Source organism: Nesoenas mayeri (genome assembly GCF_963082525.1).
Source record: "Nesoenas mayeri genome assembly, chromosome: 14".
Lineage (NCBI taxonomy): Eukaryota > Metazoa > Chordata > Aves > Columbiformes > Columbidae > Nesoenas > Nesoenas mayeri.
The window spans coordinates 3132976-3152361 of NC_137556.1; the positions used below are offsets into that span (position 1 = coordinate 3132976).

The window sequence follows — 19386 nt, forward strand, 5'->3', positions numbered from 1 at the left end:
TGGGCAGCCTTCCAGGGGTGGTCCTCAGCATCACGGCTGCGCTGGAGCCAGAGGGGCTGGGGAGCTCCCTCAGCCTATGGGTGGAACTGGCATCCACAGATCTGCTGCTATTGCCGGAGAGGATGTCGTCGATCAGTCGCAAGCTTGGGAACTTAGGAATTGTGTTTTGATGTTTCTGAAGTGACCTCTCTGGGAATTTCCAGTTTGTGGGCACGTTCAAAAGAGTTTGTTTCCTGCTTGATTTGGACCGAAGCCACCAATTCAGAGAAAACTTCATTTCCTGCAGACTGGGGGCTTGGCTTGCCGGGCAGCTCTTCTGCTCGTGCCCCATCTGCTCTGCTGTTGTGATGAATTGAGTTTCTCTGCCCTAACAGCAAAGGTCCCGCAGTCCCATGGCCTCTGAGGTTATCATAACTTGGCCATTACAACATAATCAATCACCGAGGTTAATAATATTTCATTGCTGATTCCTTCCACGAAAAGATTTCAGCTCTTAAGCAAAACATGGGAACAGGATGCGGAGTTTCTAACATGGTCAGATTTTGGGAAAGTAAAAAGTGACCTTTGTCTTCACTGAACATTTACATCCAGTAAATGTCTTTGTCTTTAGGGCCCTCTCTGGTAGTCAATGCTCATGTTGTAACTTCAAAGCTTCTAATACAATTTTGCATGGACTCTGACTAAAGAATTGCCTTCAGCAGGCAGTTCAAGTCTCATTTTTTGGGGGAGGGAAGTGACTGAAAGCAAATTTTGGGCATATGTGACATTTATGTGTGCAGCAGGTCCTTAAATATTAAACAAAAGAGGATGCAACTTTGATTTATAGCTCTTGTAAATAATTCTCAGCGACACAGGCAGGTTTGTGTATTATGTATATTTTCATTGCATAAGCACTTATGTAACTGTGATGACAGGAATTTGCATAAAAACCAAAGCAGCCACACTTTGATGACTTTGACATTATAGGCTTTCCAGCAAACTGAAGTAGCAGGGGAATCTATCGCTTAATTGGAACCTTACTTTATGAGAAAAAGAGCAAAATTTATTGAAGCATATTACGGCCTCAGTGAATTTTTAATGCATGTTCCCAGGAAGTTGCTCACTCGTTAGTGACGGCGTCGCGGCCAACTGATCTGATGCAGAAAAGTCTTGTTTGAAAGTTTCTGCCTGCCTTGTAGCTGGTGGAAAATCAATGCGTGTGGCTATAGTTTCATTTTGTTAGAAGGAAAAGATATGGAGGTCCCTAGGGAAAAAGGGAGAATGCCTTGATCCAGAGGGGCTGAATAGCGCCGGGAAGGCGCTGAGAACTTGTGCCTCTCAGAATGAGCTAGATCGCACCTTCTGCGCTGTATTTATGGGGCATATTAATGAGAACTTCTCCTTTCTCTAAATTGTGAGCCCACGTGTGTCTCATCCGAGTGGTTCGGCTGAACTGTGGGTGCTGCTGCTTGTGAATGTGTCTGATCTGTGCAGACTCATAGAGACCATGACAAGAACACGTTCATGCTGTGAATGTGTGATGCTTTTGCACACTTGGCATTCCTGCATAGATGGCAATGGCCGCAGATTGAAAGTGTTGTGCAGGAAAGTTCACTAAGGCTCTGACAAATGCTTCCTCTCTTCCAGAATCTTTGTAATCTCTTGCATTTTGAAATGAATTATAAATTATCATGGCTTTTTTTCCTGTTCTGCTCTATGCCTGTTTTCTTGTTCCTAATGCATGTGTGACAGGGTGTAATTCTGTGTAACGAACGAGCTCCTCCACAGCAATGACTACAAGTAGTTAACCCCAACTTAAAAGTCCGTGATCACTTTTTATGTCCCTTGGTATTTTAAATTTCTTTAACTATATCTAGAGTAAAAATTCTTGACTGCGGCGCTAATTTGTGGAGTGATTTCCCCTTTGCTTGACCCTGTCATCCTAAACTGAGCAAATCAGCAGGGGCTGCGCAGTGAGGAGCAGCCGGGCAGGAACGGAGACTTGTCCTTTTAGATCCTCTACAGGTCTGAAGATGGTGCAAGCAAGCATTTTAGTGGTAATAGTCCCACATTTTGGGTTTCGGATGAGGTTCTGGTGAGATTCCTCCCCCTGTCAATGTGCTCTAAATGTTACTTTCCATCCACACCGTAGTGTTTTCTCCAGGAAAACACAGATCTGAATTCTGACTGTATGTATTTGTTAAGTCACGAGACTCAGAATTAGGGCTGGGTTTGGCTTCAGCTGTCTCCTGAAGCTCTGTACTGGTTTTCATTGTTGTATTAGACTCATTTTGAAAGGATTTAATGTGAATGTTTGAGAAACAAACCTGATCTTTTGGTGGCTGATGTCCCGCCCAGGGTTCTCCTGCCTTGACAACCTTGCCTGGTCTGACCTCCTGGGACATCGTCCTCACTTTGTGCCTTCAAGTTTTGTAGTTTCTTCTCTTAGTAATTCCTTCTGCCTGTTCACATGATTTTAAACACGTTCCTTGAAAGCCTGATCCTAGTTTTTCATATATGAAAACAGATAAAAATAATGTTACTTATAATAATGAGCAAGAACACTATAGGGAAAAATGCACGGTGTGCAGGAGAAGTATTTTAGGAAGAGAGACAATGAGCATAAGAATTTCTTAGATAAAGGAGCAAGTAAGTAAAATAATATTAATTAACATTGAAGTTGACTTATATGTTCAGGTTTGAAGTGGGCAGAGGTTGAACTGTGACTGATATTTTGTTTGCAAGTTGCGGAATTTACATACAACACAGTGAAATGTTATTCCTAAGCCCTATTATAAATATTATGCCTCTTAAGGAAAGCAAATAATCTCAAGTGTAAACTGATAATGAAAACAGTAATTCTGCTCTGATTTTTTAAACTGGAAATAGAAAATAATACATCATGGGAGTCTTATCAAAAGAATAAAAAGAGGCGCTTTTTTTTTTTGGCAGAATAAGTATATTGTTTATTCCTCTGGAATCTCCTGTTGCTCTTATTGCTGCTTTGTGTTATTGCCGGTCACCCAGCTGCTCCGTGTAGGTGGAAATGTCAGACTTTGTATTCGCCCCAGAAGAAAATCGGTATGTTACTCTTTGACTTCTTATATTCGATTGCGTTTGCTATGATGCTGTCCCTAGAGAATGTTCGCTTTTAGGATCTTGGTGCAACTTTAGGCATATATTTTTTTTTCCATAAAACATCCTGCTACCTATATTTACTCCTGGTAGTTTGTCTGTTTGTGAGAGAGGCATTTTGCAAAGTGTTATTTTCAAACTGAAATGGGGCATATGGAACCTCAGTAGTTACAGGGCTCGTTCAGTCTCATAGAAGAAATGGAGGGCTTTGAGAGATTCAGCATCTTTCTGCACATCTCCCTCCACCACGCTGCCAAAATCCTCAGATGGTGCCACTGAATGTTGTTGCTTAAAATGGACTTTTACGCTGAAAAGCCATAATGTAAAAGCAGCATCTGCTCACTTACTGCAGGTTCTTGCTGCTAGAACTTACAACTAACAGTCTTCTAGCAAAAAAGTGACTCGAACTGCCAGTGCTGAGGATGTCGACCTGCGTTCTCTGGGTTATATGGAGTATGTCCAGTAGAGTTTAGTTCTGATTGGTTAACAGTAGATTTGCAGCTACATGAAAGGTATTTTACAGTGGTAGTAACGTACAAGGAGGAATGGGATTCACCTCGTTGCCCCTTAGCCATGTTACTCTGAAAAGTACTAAAGTATAACCAACAAAAGTTTAATATATTAGGCCCTGTGAGCATATCAGTGTGTTCCAGTGATTACACATACTGAGCAAGCAGATAACCTCATTTGCAACCTTGTTTTTCGTTGTGTAACCACCTTTTCCGTGGGTTTGCACAAGTGATTCTGGAGACTTAACGTCAGTGTGTTTGTGAGGTGTTGCTTAAGCCATCTCTTAAGTCAGAGGATCTGGCAAAGAGTTGCTAAGGTAGTATTTTGGCTAGCAGGATATTAGTTACTAATATGCATGGGAATGATTTTGTTTTCAGATCACAGAATGCATTTGCGAGCTGTGAAAGCCATCACTTTGCTTTTCAACAAAGCTCTCATGCTTCTTGGTAATCACCAGATAAAGGTGGAAACCCACAATGCCACCTCTGTGGAGTTACAATGCAATGTTTCCTTTGCAGTTTTTAATAACATTTCCTAGTCCCTTAGTTGAAAATAGCCATTTTGCTGACAGCAGGGCTAGAACAGTTCAAATGTATGTGTTCAGTGGAAGATAACTACAGGTTCTGTGAATCTCTTTGGTCAAATCACTTCTGATGATGTAATCTGTAATATATTGAAAGTTGTGGAAAGAGTTGCTGCAATTGCACTTTCTTGCTCGGATCATCTGCCATATGGGGAGAGGCTGAGAGAGTCGTGGTTGTTCAGCCTGGAGAAGGTTCAGGGGTCTCAGAACCAGCCTCAGTTGTCCCCAGTGACAGGACAAGGGACAATGGGCCCAAAATGCAACACAGGAAATGTCATTGCGACATAAGCAAACCTGTTTTACTGTGAGGGTGGCTGAACACTGGAACAGGTTTACCAGAGCGTTTGCGGTGTCTCCATCCTTGGAGATATTCAAAACCCAACTGGACATGGCCTTGAGCAACCTGCTCTTGTTGTCCCTGCTCTAAGCAGGGGTTGGACTGGGTGGTCTCCAGAGGTTCCTGCCAGACTCAGTGATGCTGGACATGAAGGAGAAGAAATACTCTGAGAGGAGCCCAGTCTAGTGCCCTCCAGGACCAGAGGCTTCTGCTTGGGATCTGGAGAATGCACAACGTCTGGGACAAGACTCGTCTTCTGTCATTGTTTGCAAGGTACGTGCTTTGGGCTTTTCTTACAACCTTCACATTTTGAAGGCCCTAATTATGATCCTGCACCCAACTGCCACAGTGACATTCACCCCTGTGCAGAACACGAGCAAAGGACTTTGCAGAGTTTAAACCTTGCAATGTATTTGCACAGACCCTGGCCCAGATGAGCATTGACTTGTGGTATTACTGCAATATTAAATCATCATATTGTAGTAGTTTAGTCAATAATCCTTAGTGAGTGGGTTTATGTGCTTTTCAGACCTACGGAGTGCAAAGTCCCACACTCCCTTACCTGCAGGACACAACCTGCTGCCTTTCTTTGTGCATATCTATTCCTGGTCCAGTCTGCAGTGACCTGGAATTAGAATGAAAATCGTGTTGAGTCTTGAGCTGAACATGCCCCTAATGGATGGGAATTCTGCTACTTAGCGTAAGAAATCTTCCCTGAATTCCATGAATATGAACTCCCAAAATCTTACAACACAATCAGTATCTTGCAGATGAACATCAAAAACTGACCTGCTGGGAATTTTTAACACTCTGAGCAAACGTTATTCCAAGTTAAATGTTATATATGACAGAAGCTTATTCTTAAAAACGCTCTGGGATGAAATTTTCTGTGGAAGTTGGGCCTTATGCAGAAATGTGATACAGAAAATTCCAACCCGAGCATTAAACACTGGCAAAGCTACTGGAAAGAAGCCCTTTAATGGGCCGTGTGTGATGATGATATTAGTAGAAGGTAGTTTTAGCTGCCCCACCTCTCCTGACTGTCTCTCAGCACTTCTCACTCTAGACATTAAACTGCTGTACTGTGAACAAGCTCATACCAAACATAAAGTGCTTTCACTTGCTCTGCCAAAGCATGGCTGTAAACGGATTTTCACAAGTGGCTTCTAAAAGGCTTTATTATGGAAACAATTCATGCTTTTCCCGAGTATATTTAGGTCTTGCAAAAGATGCCAAGTTGCAAGCTCTGGAGGCAAATTCTATATTTATAAACAAATCAGGTTAAAGTCATCCCAAAGTGTCCTGTGTCTCTAAGCAAAGTGCTGCAGCCTCATGCTGCAGGTGCTGCTGACCTCGTTGACACTTTGGGGTGGACAGTGTTTGTGGGCAGACCACTTTGTGGTGGTACCTGCTGTCGTGGGGTGACCTGTTATCAGTCTGGGTCCTGCAAACTGAAGGAGAGTTCCCTAGAAAGCCAAGCAGGGCCAGCGCTCGTTCCCGTCCTGCTGCTCCAGCACTCGAGTGGGCACCAGGAGCAGTGACTGAGCTGCTGATGGACACAGCGCTCACTGGTGATCTGGGGCCAGAAGGTGCCTGGTGGACGCAGCAGCAGCACCAGTCGTGCCTCCAGCCCCCAGCCCCCCCTGTGACCTGGGGAAGTGTCACAGTTTGTGTGTGGCCCTCTCCGCCCTTTGTGCAGCTGCACTTCTGCATGCACCACGAGATGAAATATTAATGAAATATAACAAGGGCAAGTGTAGAGTCTTGCATCTGGGCAGGAACAACCCCAGGTTCCAGTGTAAGTTGGGAAATGACCTGTTAAGAGAGCAACGTAGGGGAAAGGGATGTAGGAGTCCTGGGGACAGCAGGGTGATCATGAGCCAGCACTGGGCCCTTGTGGCCAGGAAGCCAATGGTACCTGGGGTGGGTTAGAAGGGGGTGGTCAGTAGGTCAGAGAGGTTCTCCTGCCCCTCTGCTCTGCCCTGGGGAGACCACACCTGGAATATTGTGTCCAGCTGTGGCCCCTCAGTTCCAGCAGGACAGGGAACTGCTGGAGAGAGTCCAGCGCAGCCACCAAGATGCTACAGGGAGTGGAGCATCTCCCGTGTGAGGAAAGGCTGAGGGAGCTGGGGCTCTGGAGCTGGACAAGAGGACACTGAGGGGGGACTCATTCATGGGGATCAATATGGAAAGGGGCAGTGTCAGGAGGATGGAGCCAGGCTCTGCTGGTGACAACCAGGGACAGGACAAGGGGCAATGGGTGCAAACTGGAACACAGGAGGTTCCACTTAAATTTGAGAAGAAACTTCTTTGCAGTGATGGTGATGGACACTGGCCCAGGCTGCCCAGGGGGTTGTGGAGTCTCCTTCTGTGCAGACATTCCAACCCGCCTGGACACCTTCCTGTGTAACCTCATCTGGATGTTCCTGCTCCATGGGGGGATTGCACTGGATGAGCTTTCCAGGTCCCTTCCAGCCCCTGCCATTCTGGGATTCTGTGACTCCTGCAGCGCTGCAGTTGCCGCGGGTGTCCCCACCCCGTGCAGCCCCATCCGCCCCCGCATCCCCCCCGCACCGCACTCCCCGCCCCCTCCAGCCTGCAGGGGGCGCCCCCGCCTCCCGGGGCGCGCGGCCGTGCGCGGTGGGGCCGCCAGGGGGTGCCCGAGGCCGCGGGGCGTGCGCGCGCGCGGCGGGCGGCGGCGGCGGCGGGAGGTGGGAACGGGCGGGGGAGCCGCCGCCCGCCCTCAGTCGCGCTTGCGGAGCCGCAGCCGAGCGCAGGGCGCAGCGCTGTCCCTTCAGCACCGCGACCGCCGCGCCTCGGCACCGCCCGGTGAGCGGTAACGGACACCTTCCCCCCCGCCTCTCCGAGCCGCTGCCGCCCCCCGCACCGCCCTCCCCCGCCGCCGCAGCGCCCGGGCCGAGCCGCCAGTCACCGCGTGGTCTGCAGTAAGTAGGGGCGCGGGGGCGGCGGGAGGGGCGCTGGGGGTGCCCGCAGCCCCCTTCCCCCAATCCCCACCATCCCCCCCTTGCAACGCGACCCCCAGGGGGAGCTGCGAGCGGGCACCCCCAAGTCTCCCAGGGTGCGGGGTTTGCAAGAGGGGGCTGTTTCTGCGCCCTCACTGGGGATGCAAAATAGAAAAATATAGGGCGGGTGTGCTGGATGTCCAAAGCATCGGTGGGGCCGGGCTGCCCGCGGGGGGTGCGCCCCGGCCCCTCGCAGTTTGGGGGTGCTTTGGGGGTGGGAGCGTTGGGAGCAGCCGCGCGTGGGTTGTAAGGGGTGTGGGGGTGTCTGCGTAAAGCAAAACGCACGGGTGAGGTCGAGTGGCGGCGTGGGACGCCGTGTGTCTGGATACCCAGGTGTGCGAGCCCAGGTAACCCGTGCGCAAAGTCAAACCGAGCGGGGCGAGGCAGAACCCCCCCCTTCCCTTGTGACACCGCTCGTCTCGCTGGTTTTAGGTCTGGAAAGCAAGGTCCAAGAATGGTGAAGCTGGGGAGTAATTTGAACGACAAGAACAACAAACAGCCATCCACCGAAGATGGTTTTCAGACTGTCCCTTTGATCACACCTTTGGAAGTAAATCACCTGCAGTTCCCAGCTCCGGAAAAGGTAAAACAAAATTGAATGGCACTCCTGCATAATTATGCACACAGATATATCCCTTGGTTTTCAGTGTCTTGGTGATTTACTGGTCTCTGATTATAGGAATGAGGCATAGTGATTATTCAATAAATAAAAAGAGGTTTCCTTTCGTAGTGTGTTTACCTGTTTTAATATGGCAGATAAGCACACAGCTGTCTCCCAATCTCTTCCCTCCTCAAAAAAACCCCAAATGTTCCTTCATAAATATAACTGGAAAAGCCTTAGTGTGTTTCTCTTGCAAACGCTGCAGAAACTGAGGAACAATTTACAGTGTGTTATTATTATCAGTAACATTAATTGAGAGTAACGTGACAGCTCTTCTGAAATAAGCAGCTATTTTAATGATCTCAGTTAAGGTTGGTTTGATTTTCTCTGGCTTTGCAAAGCTTATTTGGGCGTTGAGGATGTGATTTCTCTGAGGATTGTGGCTGTGTCCCCATGTCCTGGGTGGGACAGCTTTGTCCCCTGCCCACTCACCACTGTCAGAGCCGAACGCAGCACTAAAATACCCAGAAATGTGCATTTGCCGTGGGCTGCATTTCGGTGCTTGGGGTTTTTTAGATGCAGTATGTACGAGGAAATCTTTTGTCTCTGTCGGTGCAATGATGATGCGTATCAATATAACCTGGTGAGGACATGATGAGACTGTGAAAATCTGTGTGCCCTGACAGTCCTTATGAAAACAAAGCCTGTCTGCAATGTAGTTCCCAGATGCCACAGAGATGGAGCCAACTCACCCGAAAGTACAGACGGAATGATTAGATCTTACAGGATAACGGAATAATAGTAAAATTAACACTGATGATTATTGAATGTATATCCTGTTTTTACTGTGGTACAAAATGAATTTTCTCTAAATACACCAGGAGAACATGATGATGGATGTGATAAAACTGTCCAGATAGATAAATTATGTTTATTTTATGATAGAGCTGAGTCAACTGCCTTGACATCCTGGGAACCAGAGCCGTGTCAAAGGAGCTGGTTCCATTCTCCATGTGCCTCGTGGCAATCCGGAGTAACTTCGCTGCATTAAGGAGACTTACACTTCCATGAATTGTTGTGAATGAGAGACTAAATCGGCCCTTATCTATGACTCTGATAAATGAGATTAAGGAAAATAATTCAAGCAAAGCAGTGTGATTTATCATAAACATGTGAAAGGCTCAGAGGAAACTAGGGATGTGTAAAAGTAACTCATTTGATGCCGATACAAACGGCTCATTGAGATCACACGCTGTCACATGATGTGAAATTTAAATGATTCGTGTATCAGATGAGACATGGATAAACCAACAAAAATCCTTTCAAGCCAATAAAGTGGTAATGAGTGTTCTCATGACCACCGTGTTCCAATTGCTTGTTGGTGAACAAACACCGGAGTGTATCAGTCTGGTGTGATTCCTTGCTGATTTTTCTGTTTAAACATGCCTACATCAATAATTCACATGTTGTTAGGTTACATTACCTTCATTAGCATACATTACTGTCAATGCACCTCCTGACATCCATATTTTTCTTTGCTGGAAGAGTGAGATGTATCTCCAGGAGTGCAGAGCGTGATTCAGAACTCATTAGAGTCACTGCTATTGATTTCTGCAGGCTGTGCTTCAGCTCCTGCGTGCAGGAGGCCTGGAGTTAACGGCGACTGGAGATCTTTGCAAGGAGAAGAGGTTATTTATGATAAAAGCAAAATAATTCACAATCTGTTTCCTTTGCTTTTGATAGAACAGATTCTGTAGGGGTAAGTCCACCCTGGGGCAGAGGGGCTGTTTAAAGACCTGCTAATAAGGAGTTGAGCCTCAGGTGAAAAGCTTGGACAAAGGTTAAGTGAGAGGGGGAAATTTCGGCTTTGTGTTAGTACTTAGGAAAGCAAAGCTGCTGCAGAATTCAGACTGTGAGCCCGAGGAAGAGTAGACGTGGATTTCAAGTCTTTCAGAGTGTATTTGTGCTTGGACTTGCCTTACAGTCAGGAGGCTGGCTTAGAAAAATTAAAAAGACCCCTAAAATTGATTTGACTATTTTTCTATCTATTCCTAAAACCTGCCAGTAGTTGATTTTTAGCTTGTGCAAGTGAGAACGCAAGCCAAGGTGTTTCCTGTGTCTCTTGCAAGGGATGATGCATAAATGAGCAGAGCCCAAGCAGGTTTGGCGTTGGGTGCAGCAGCTCAGAAGGGCTTTGCTCGCTGCTTTTCTGAAATGCAAAGCCCTTGCTGCTGAGCGTTAACCACAAGGCGGCAACGGTCCCGGCCCTGCTGCAATCACACACAGAGCTGGCGTGTCCTGTGAGTCAAATCTAAGGGGGGGAAAAAGCAACGCAACTGCTGTTACCACCGGTGTGCAGTAATGACTTCACCTCGTCTGTGTGCAGTGCATGGCAAAGGTCTGCAAGCTCTGTTCATTTATAGGCTTTTTCCCCTTGAGCCTTAGACACCTGCATGCAAGTTGAAGAGAAGCAAACCTGTTGTTTGTCACTGTTCCTACCTTTGCAGATCCTTAATAGCACCCCGCAAAGCCCGTGGAATCTGCAAAGTGACAATTGTGATTTAAGGGCTGTAAACACTTGATTTTTCATCATTTTAAGGATATTTTTCTCACTGGGTCACTTGGAGTGACTCTCAGCATTAACCTCTGCAGGTGTTTCACCAGAGCTTCATCTCTTTCAAAATATTTCCTGCATTTGGCTCCCCTTTCTGAGAAAGGATACAGTGAAAGAGTATAAAAATGAGGCTTTAGCGCATGTGGTTTAATCCCTGAAGCCCATCTCTTTGATTGTATGAAATCCTCTTGGGAGGAGGGAGTAATAGAGGGAAACACTTTCTTAAAGGTATGATAAAACTTGCTGTCCGTCCTTTTGGGGATGCTTTCCTAACAGGCTTGTTTTTCGAAGTGCTGTGAGCTTAGCAGCTCCCTCCGCCTTCCACCTCGATGCTGTTGGAAAAATCCAGGCAGAAATTCAGGAAGCTTGAATTTGGCAACCTTTTTATTTCCAAATTATTGGCTGCTGGACGGACTTTTTCCACCAAACGAGGACGTCTCTCCCCAAGGCTCGTGCTGTTCCTCCTGCAGCATCAGCATTCTCCTTGTTCTGTCAGCAGTTGTGTGGCTGCCATGGGAGAAATGTCCCCGGGACAGTGATTTCTCCCCTATGGTGCTAAGCCTGCTGTGTATTTATATTTATCGACTATCTTCAAGCATTTTCCTTGCCCCCCTCCTCTCTTGCTGGGGCGGCATTTGCAGAAAGCAAAGACACATGCTCTTCAATCATTTTTGTGTGTCCTGTTGATCTGAAATCCCACCATGTCACAGGAATAATGGCCGTCACCGGCGACAAGCCCCTCACCTGGCTTTTTATGTCTCTGAATTTAATTCCTACTGTATTCAAAAAGCAGAAAAGAAGCAGCCTTTTTTGCTTTTAGGACCAAAGGGGCAAAGGCTGGCTGCTTGCTTGTTTTCCTAGGCACAGACCGACTGCTTCAGCAGTGATTGTACGTGTGTCTGCAATGAGAATACTAAAAGATACGCAGCTTTTCTGGGACCACACTGTTTCGCTGAAATTTTAAATGAGACCAACAACTGGGGAGCCCTTGGTCTCATAGGCTCGCTTCAGTGTAATCCAGCAGGAAATGTCTCTGTTCTGGCAGTAAAAACCCTAATTTTGCATAACACAAAAGTACGCGAAAGCTATTGTCAGGGCTGCAAAAAACATCCGGCGTCTCTTTTGTGGCGGAGGCTGCAGAAGGCTTATCATGTGCTCCATTGTTCTTGATTTTGAATGCATCTGGAGGCTTGAGAAATCATTTATTTGGTGACGAATTCCTGCCGTCCAGCCCAAGAAAGAAAAAATAGGTGTAACTGTGCTCTTTGGATGCTTTTCCCATCCCGCGATCCTGCCTCTTGCCATCCCTGGCTGCGTCCCTCTCCGAGTGGCTGAGATCGTGGCATTTACGCAGAGTAATCAAGGCTTGCTGAAGATCAGGGGGGTCCCTTGTGTTCACAGCCTGTCCCTGTCGGTTTAACAGAAAATAATGTTTTGTCCTGGCCAGCTGAGCAGGCATAATTAATAGTACGCCGGATGAGTGCTTTTGTACCTGGGGGACTACTTGCGGCTCTGCCCTGAAATACTGATGTGAGGCTTTCCTCTGCACGGCGGCTCCAGCCAGCCCCAAGGTGCTCCCCGGTGGGCAGCATGGGGCTGGTTTTGGGGTGCTGCTGCATGATGTGGGGCTGGGGGAGGCTCAGTCCCCTGTGACACTGTCTGGGGGGGCTCCTGTTGCAGCCGAGGGCTGTGTCTGCGCTCCCACTGAGTTCGGTGGGATGGAGCATATGGCAAAGGGGAGGTGGGACGGGGCTGGTCATGGTGACGGCTGAAGGAAGGAAGAGTGAAAGGGAGGAGGATGCGAAGGGAAAAGAAGCGTGCAAAAAAAGAAAGGGATAAAAAGAGAGCGTTGCAAATGTGAAGGAGTGCCAGGCCATCCTGCCTTTCCCCATCCTTTCCTTTCTTCACTTGGGATACTCTGTCTAATCCCCACCAATACCAAAGTCTGCACCTTCCTCTCCTGCGAAATCTGTCCCCGTTCTGCACTACGCAAATCCGTTTGTCCTCTAAATGTGTATTTGAATGTAAACACTGCCTCTGCCTATCGAGCTGTAATAAATACTTGCAGCAACGCGCACTCTGGCAGCGCGGGGCTTCTGGGGTAACCTTTTTTACTTTGTGGACGTGTCTGGGACAGCCCTACTCGGGGTTTTGGGCAGTTCACGCTCCTTCTCCGTGGCCGCAGCCGCTGTGGGTTATCCGTCCCCGGAGCACACTGCACCGCTGGGCACGGGCTGTGCCGCAGCCCACGCGGTGCTCGCAGCCCTCGCTCGCACCCGGGGCAGCGTTCGGCTGCCTCTCTTGCACACAGAAAACACGGTGCTGGTTTTGAGCGTGGGAAGTCTCAGGATTTGTGCAGCCTGTGCCGAAATTTTTCTCCCTAACTGCGCTGCTGCCGATGTCTGGATCGGGTTGGTTAAAGCCAGCTCGTGGCTGGTTTTGTGAGCTCCACTGCATCCCTTAAACCCCGTTATGTCTGCGCTGCAATCCCAGAGCTGTGTTCTGCAGAAACAGCAGGAATGGACACAGAAATGTGTTAAGATATGGACGTTTGACTAAGCCCATTGTGATCTGTTCTCTATTCTAACATGAAAGCCCATTGCTGCAGGTGGACGTTATTTCAACAAGGCTGTGAAGTGAACCCTGCATACCAGTTACTTACTGGTCTGGAAAGTAAGACTGGGCAGATTCTTGACGAGTGTAAATCAGTGTCGTTTAGATGAAATCAATGGGGCTCTGCTAATTTACCGTGGCCAATCTGCCATCACTGTAGCGCAGTGATTGATTCTTTTGTCTGCTTTGCTATACCCTCTCCTGGCTGAACCTACTGAAATCAATTTTTGTCACCCCTTCGCAGCCTCCTGTGGGTTCCTGATGGTTATGGTCACCTAGGGATTTGTAGGGAGACTTAGCTGAATCATTTCCAAGCTCCCTTTGTGCTTGCGAGCTGTGCCTTTCCCTTCTCAGCTGCTTTCAGCTCCCAGTGCAGCCTGTGCTTTCTGTGCTGCCTTTCATCGGTGATGCCAGGGCTGATTACATTTGCTGTCTTTGTCCTTTTGTGATGTTCCTTATGCCTGGAATATCCTGGCACTGATTCAGGAGACCACTTTTTTCTACCACCCTCTGTGAAACTCATTTCCAGCACAACATCCATTAAATGAGCTGATACAGGAAAAAAAAGGAGAGTGTTTCTTCTGACTGTGGCTTTCTCCATTGACTATGGATTTGATCCCTGGGCATCCTGTTTTTTCTTTACTTTCCTTTTGCCGCTCGATATTTCAGATATTCCACGTATTCAAATAGTGACTAGGATACCATGGGGGCTACCATTACATACATCCCAAATGCCAATTGTAATTCTAATCTCTGGGAAGTGTGCCTGCTGAGATATGTTCATCCTGTAGATCTGGAAGCACAGCTTTCTCACCCATGAGATGGGATAGAGTCATAATTATTTGGGACAGTTTTTAAAGACCTAATTGTCTAAAACTCCTTGAATTTGCAGCACAGTGATTGCAGGTAGGCTCTGATGACTTGTCATAGAATTGTAGAATCATTTTGGCTGGAAGAGACCCTCAGGATCATCAAGTCCAACCATAACCTCACTCCAGCACTAACCCATGTCTCTAAGAACCTCGTCTAAACGCCTTTTAAACCCCTGCAGGGATGGTGACTCCAGCACTGCCCTGGGCAGCCTGTTCCAATGCCCCACAGCCCTTTCCGGGAAGAATCTTTTCCTAATATCCAGTCTAAACCTCCCCTGGTGCAACTTGAGGCCATTTCCTCTTGTCCTCTCACTTGCTACTTGGGAGACGAGACCAACCCCCTCCATGCTCCAAGCTCCTTTCAGGCAGTTGTAGAGAGCAATAAGGTCTCCCCTCAGTCCATCCAGTCCAACGTGTCCTATTTGTGGCAGCAGCCAGTGCAAGAGGCAGCAGGAGGTGCAGGGGGTGCTGCCGCAGGCATGGAGCTGCACGTCTATGAATGTTTCACCCTAAACCTGCAAAGAAAGAGGTTGTTTTAAGCCCCGAAACATGAGATTCTTGCATCTCTTTTCCTATACTTTTTTACTGCTAAGTGTTTGAACTTCAGCTACTGTTGGCAACGCGCACATCTCGTTTGCTCTTTGATGCTGGCTATGTGTGAGGATTAGGGCTTGGAGGTCACTGCAGAATGTTGTGTGCGAGCAGGTGGTTTTAGCCATCCCTGGTCTTGTAGCACATAAGCATAGGAAGTGACTCAGTCACAGCAGGTTTAGTGCCAAGCCTGGGGGTCACCACGTTGCTCCCATCCGTACCCGCCATCCCCTCTAAGGGATTTCACGTTGATGCTCATTTGGGTAACGAAGGCAAAAGAAACCCCCATGTCAGTGCCAGGAATGAGTTTACATGTTCTGTTCTCTCTCTGCAAGGAATGAAGAAAGGCAGGTGTTTGGAAGCCAAGAGTCTCATTTTCATCTAAAAGTGAGCATGACTAATCCACATGGAACCGAGGGGTGTATTACAACCATTTTGTGAGACTACAAAGTCCAGCTTTGAACCTGGAGGAAACCTTTCTCCTTAGTAGGAGAAACACATTTTGTTTATCTCTTCTGTCAATCTGAAAGCCACTCCGAGTGAGAGACTCTTCATTATTAATAATCCCAGGAAGTAGTATTTTAAATTTTTATGGTTTGCACTTTGCAGCACCTGAACCACAATATATTACATGCACCGTGGCAGTGAAGTGGGAATTACGGCAGGGCTGCATGTCCTTTTCCAGATGAATAATTTAAAGTTTTCACAATGCCAGTTATGTTAAATATTATTACTCATTTCTTCAGGGAAAACCATAGAGCTCAAACCCAAATATAAAGTGGCAATAAATGATGTTACATTTAGCCAGTCTGAGACAAGACTCAGAATTCATATCAGTTCATTTTCTGAAACACTTACTTCATCCCATTGCAGGAAAATCCTTTTTAAGGTTCCGTGCTTAATGTGATATTCTCCCATTTGTCACATTTCACATCTACTCTGCTCCTTCCTCCTGAAAGCAAATGCTTTTAATATAGTCAGCTTGGTTGGAAGCTGGCTTGCTCTTTTCTTTCAGCACCCAGAATCCCTCGTTTTCCCAGCTCTCTCGCACTGTTTACTTTCTCAGGGTTGTCGATGATGGATCTCCCGCTGGTGCACACAGACCCTCATCTGTTCTCACCTCAGCACATCTATAATTTTCCAAAGCATCACTACAGAGAAGGTGCCTGGTCCTGCATTCATTAAAGCCGAGGAAGAGTTTCGTATTGATTCCAGTGGTGTCACCAGCGTTAAGCCCAGAATAATAAGCGCGTTTAGTTTTAGGACTCGATAAATGTATCAGCAAATGGCGTCATTAGAAAAATCTTGCTCGTGTGGAGCAGCATGACAGGTGGGGCTCGTTGTCTTGGCCTGTTTGGGGTTTTATAGCTTTGACAGGCCATTCTCTATGGTGTGCTACTGAGCTCTTGCAGAAAAGCTGCTGAGGGATTGGAATGAGGAACCAGAAGAAAGAGAACAGAAAGTGACAACCTTTCGAGACACGGAGAATGTTATTACATCTGCTAACCTGGGATGATTGAGGACAACAATTCTTCAGAGAGCATCATTTTCTATAGAGCATCTGACTCCTACCCAGTCCAGCCATATCTCTTGCTAGCTCCTAATCTCAAAAATGTTCTATTTATATGGAAAATGCGCTGGAGCTACTATTATCACTCAGTTGATGACAAACTGGGAAAACTCTGTGCACTGTGGGTAGCAGCAAGTGTGGTCAGTCCTCCCAACTCAACCCCCAAGTGCTGCTGTGACTCAGTATGTTACCAATATGGGGACATGGGGGTCATGCTGGTGTGTAAAGTGCTTTGACTGTCTTGCTGAAGAATGCCGCAGGAGCTCTGAGCATCGGTGTTAGAACTGGCTGTGGGAAGGTTCTTAAGCCCAGCTTAAGCTCTGACCTGGCCAAAGCACTTGAATGCACACTTAACTTTAAATATCTGACTAATCCTGCTGATGTTAATAGGACTCTTAATAGGACTACTTGCATGCTTAAGTGCTTTGGTGAATTGGAAGGTAATGAGTTCACGCGATAAGCTTAAGTTTTGGAGGAAGCTTCAAGGCCTGGCAGTGTGGACTCGCATAACTAGTCATGTCTTTTTGCTGCTCTGTGGAAGCCCTTTTCTCTTATATTCTTACAATCAGTGCGCAAACGTTAGCAGGAAAGCAGCTTTCAAAGAACAGCTTTATTTTGGATGTAAAATGAAGGAAGTCCCAGGTAATTTATTTGTATCTCCTTTGTTGCATCTACCATAAACAGCACAGTCTTTGTGCAGTTTAAAAGCAGCGGGTGTCTGGGAAATAGTGTGAAAACTTTAAGAACAGGTTACAACAGCAGCGTAATTTGCAGGGACATCCCCTGAGCTGGTGTTCTGCTCGACTCCATCCACAGCACTGGCTTTAAAGCGCTGTAGATAGGCTGGGCTGAGCTGGCAGGGAGGCAGCTCCCTGGTGCGTGATCACAACGCCGAAAATGAGGCACAGGCAGAGCTGGTGCTAGATCAGGGTCTAGATAATGAAACACAAAGGCTGTCAAGTGTCCAAAAAATGTTCAAAGGGCATTTATCTGGATATTGCAAAGGCTCAGACAATGCAGAAAGCTGATGGGACTGTTCTTGGTTTTTAATGTTCGTTTGCAGGTGATCAGGTTGCTTCATGAGATTAATAATATTCATAAAGATGCTGAGGGGTCTGGAGCATCTTTCTTATGAGGAAAGGCTGAGAGAGCTGGGGCTGTTCAGCTGGAGAGGAGAAGCTGAGAGGCGATCTCATCAATGCTTATAAATATCTCCAGAGTGGGTGTCAGAGGATGGACCAGACTCCTTTTAGTGGTGCCCAACGATAGGATGAGGGGCAATGGGCACAGACTGAAGCACAGGAGGTTCCATCTGAATATGAGGAGAAACTTCTTTGAGGTGCCAGAGCCCTGGAACAGGCTGCCCAGAGAGGTTGTGGAGTCTCCTTCTCCAGAGACATTCAAACCCACTTGGACACGACCCTGTGTGATCTGCTCTGGTGAAGATGCTCTAGCAGGTGGGTCGAACCGGGTGATCTCCAGAGGTCCCTTCCCACCCCAACCATCCTGCGATTCTGTGTTGCTGCAGTGGGGGTGGAGAGGGGGCTAATTGTCTTTTCTGAGGAGTATTCAAGAGGCTGCTTGTCCATTTAAGCACTGGTTCGATTGTTTGCATTTGTCGTCTGTACTCATGGGGCCAGAGCACAGCCAAGCACTGCTGCCCGCTCTGGGATTTACACCCGTACATCGGTTCATTACAGCTGTAACAGCATTGCAAAGAATGAGGAGCTGGGCATTTCTCTCACTTTAGTTTGCTTTGAATTGCAACCTACCCAGGACCTCAATTTTATACTCCCGTTTACTGGTTTCAATCACAAATAACTCTATTGTAAAGTCAGCAAAGCCGCAAAATGGTCAAGAAGAGGGAAGGGGGATGATTCTGTTTGCTGTGGTTTGTAATAAACGCCAGTAGGTCTCCCAGGAAACCTGTCGTGGTGTGAGATGGATGTACCTTGTTTGCATTGAAACAGTGGGATCCAGGGCTCTGATGGAACCGCTTTGGGGCAGCCGGTGATAAATGAACACTGATCATTGCACTGCGGAGCCAGTAGGGTTTTTATTACTGTACATCCAATTTGGTTAGAATTTCTGCAAGACTTTGCTGCCAGGAATTTTTTCTCGGTGACAAAATGGAAGAGAAAGGCGAAAAAGGAGCGTTGGCAGGGAATGGGGGAAGGCAAATCTTCTTTCCTACCCAACCCAAATCAGAAAGCTAGAAAATGAAAACAGAACAACCAGCCAAAATGGGAAATAACCAATAATGCTACGAATATAGGAAAAAAAAATATCTTTATAAGATTAATTGTTCCTTTTAAAATTTGTGCTTAGATTAATACTTGGTGCGTTAGAAAAGTTCCTTTGGGTTGTGAGCAGCTCTCATGTGGAGACGTTCCAGAGACACAAGTGACATTTGCATGGGAGGCTGTCGGGGCAGCAAACGCTCCACTGGAGGCTGCACTGGGGATACGGGTGTCTGTCCGTATCCCCACCCACAATGTTTGCTCGTGGCTGGGCTGCTGGGGGGTCCTGGCCGGGCCGGTCTCGCTGCAGGAGGCTCCGGGACCGTGATGAACATGTCTCGGTTTCCACGCCTTTGCGTGGGCTCCCCGAGGAGACGGGTGAACGCTGCTGCCAAAGTGGGATCCGTGCTCGGGCGTATTTATTTGGACCGTAGGCGACTGAATAAGAGGTAGCTCTTTCCTTCTAAATTTGCACCCAGCGCCCTCAGCAGAATTGCGTTTTTATCGTTCCTGCCGCAATATTGAACGCTACCCCCGCGCTACAGGTTTCCAGTGCTCTGTTTGTCCTTTGTCATTTTATTTCCGCGCTCTTCTTTAAAGAGGACACCTGACTGACCGACCTGTCTTTCTTCTGCTGAGTAATTCCACCAGGTGTCTGACAAAGATACTCCCGCAGAGCAGATATTTAGCTTTTGCAATGCCAAAAGGCATTTAGCAA

General features: G+C 47.2%; 1 protein-coding gene across 2 annotated transcripts in view; it reads left to right on the forward strand.

The window, feature by feature from the left end:
• Positions 1-8021: 8021 nt before the first annotated feature.
• The window catches only part of NSG2 (neuronal vesicle trafficking associated 2), a gene marked incomplete at both ends in the record, with an annotated part of 32281 nt that continues 20916 nt past the window's right edge, over positions 8022-19386 (forward strand). For both annotated transcript variants that reach the window (XM_080352983.1, XM_080352984.1), the window contains one exon: positions 8022-8150. In XM_080352983.1, the coding sequence (XP_080209109.1) occupies positions 8022-8150 (129 nt within the window). The remainder of the gene's footprint in view (positions 8151-19386) is intronic.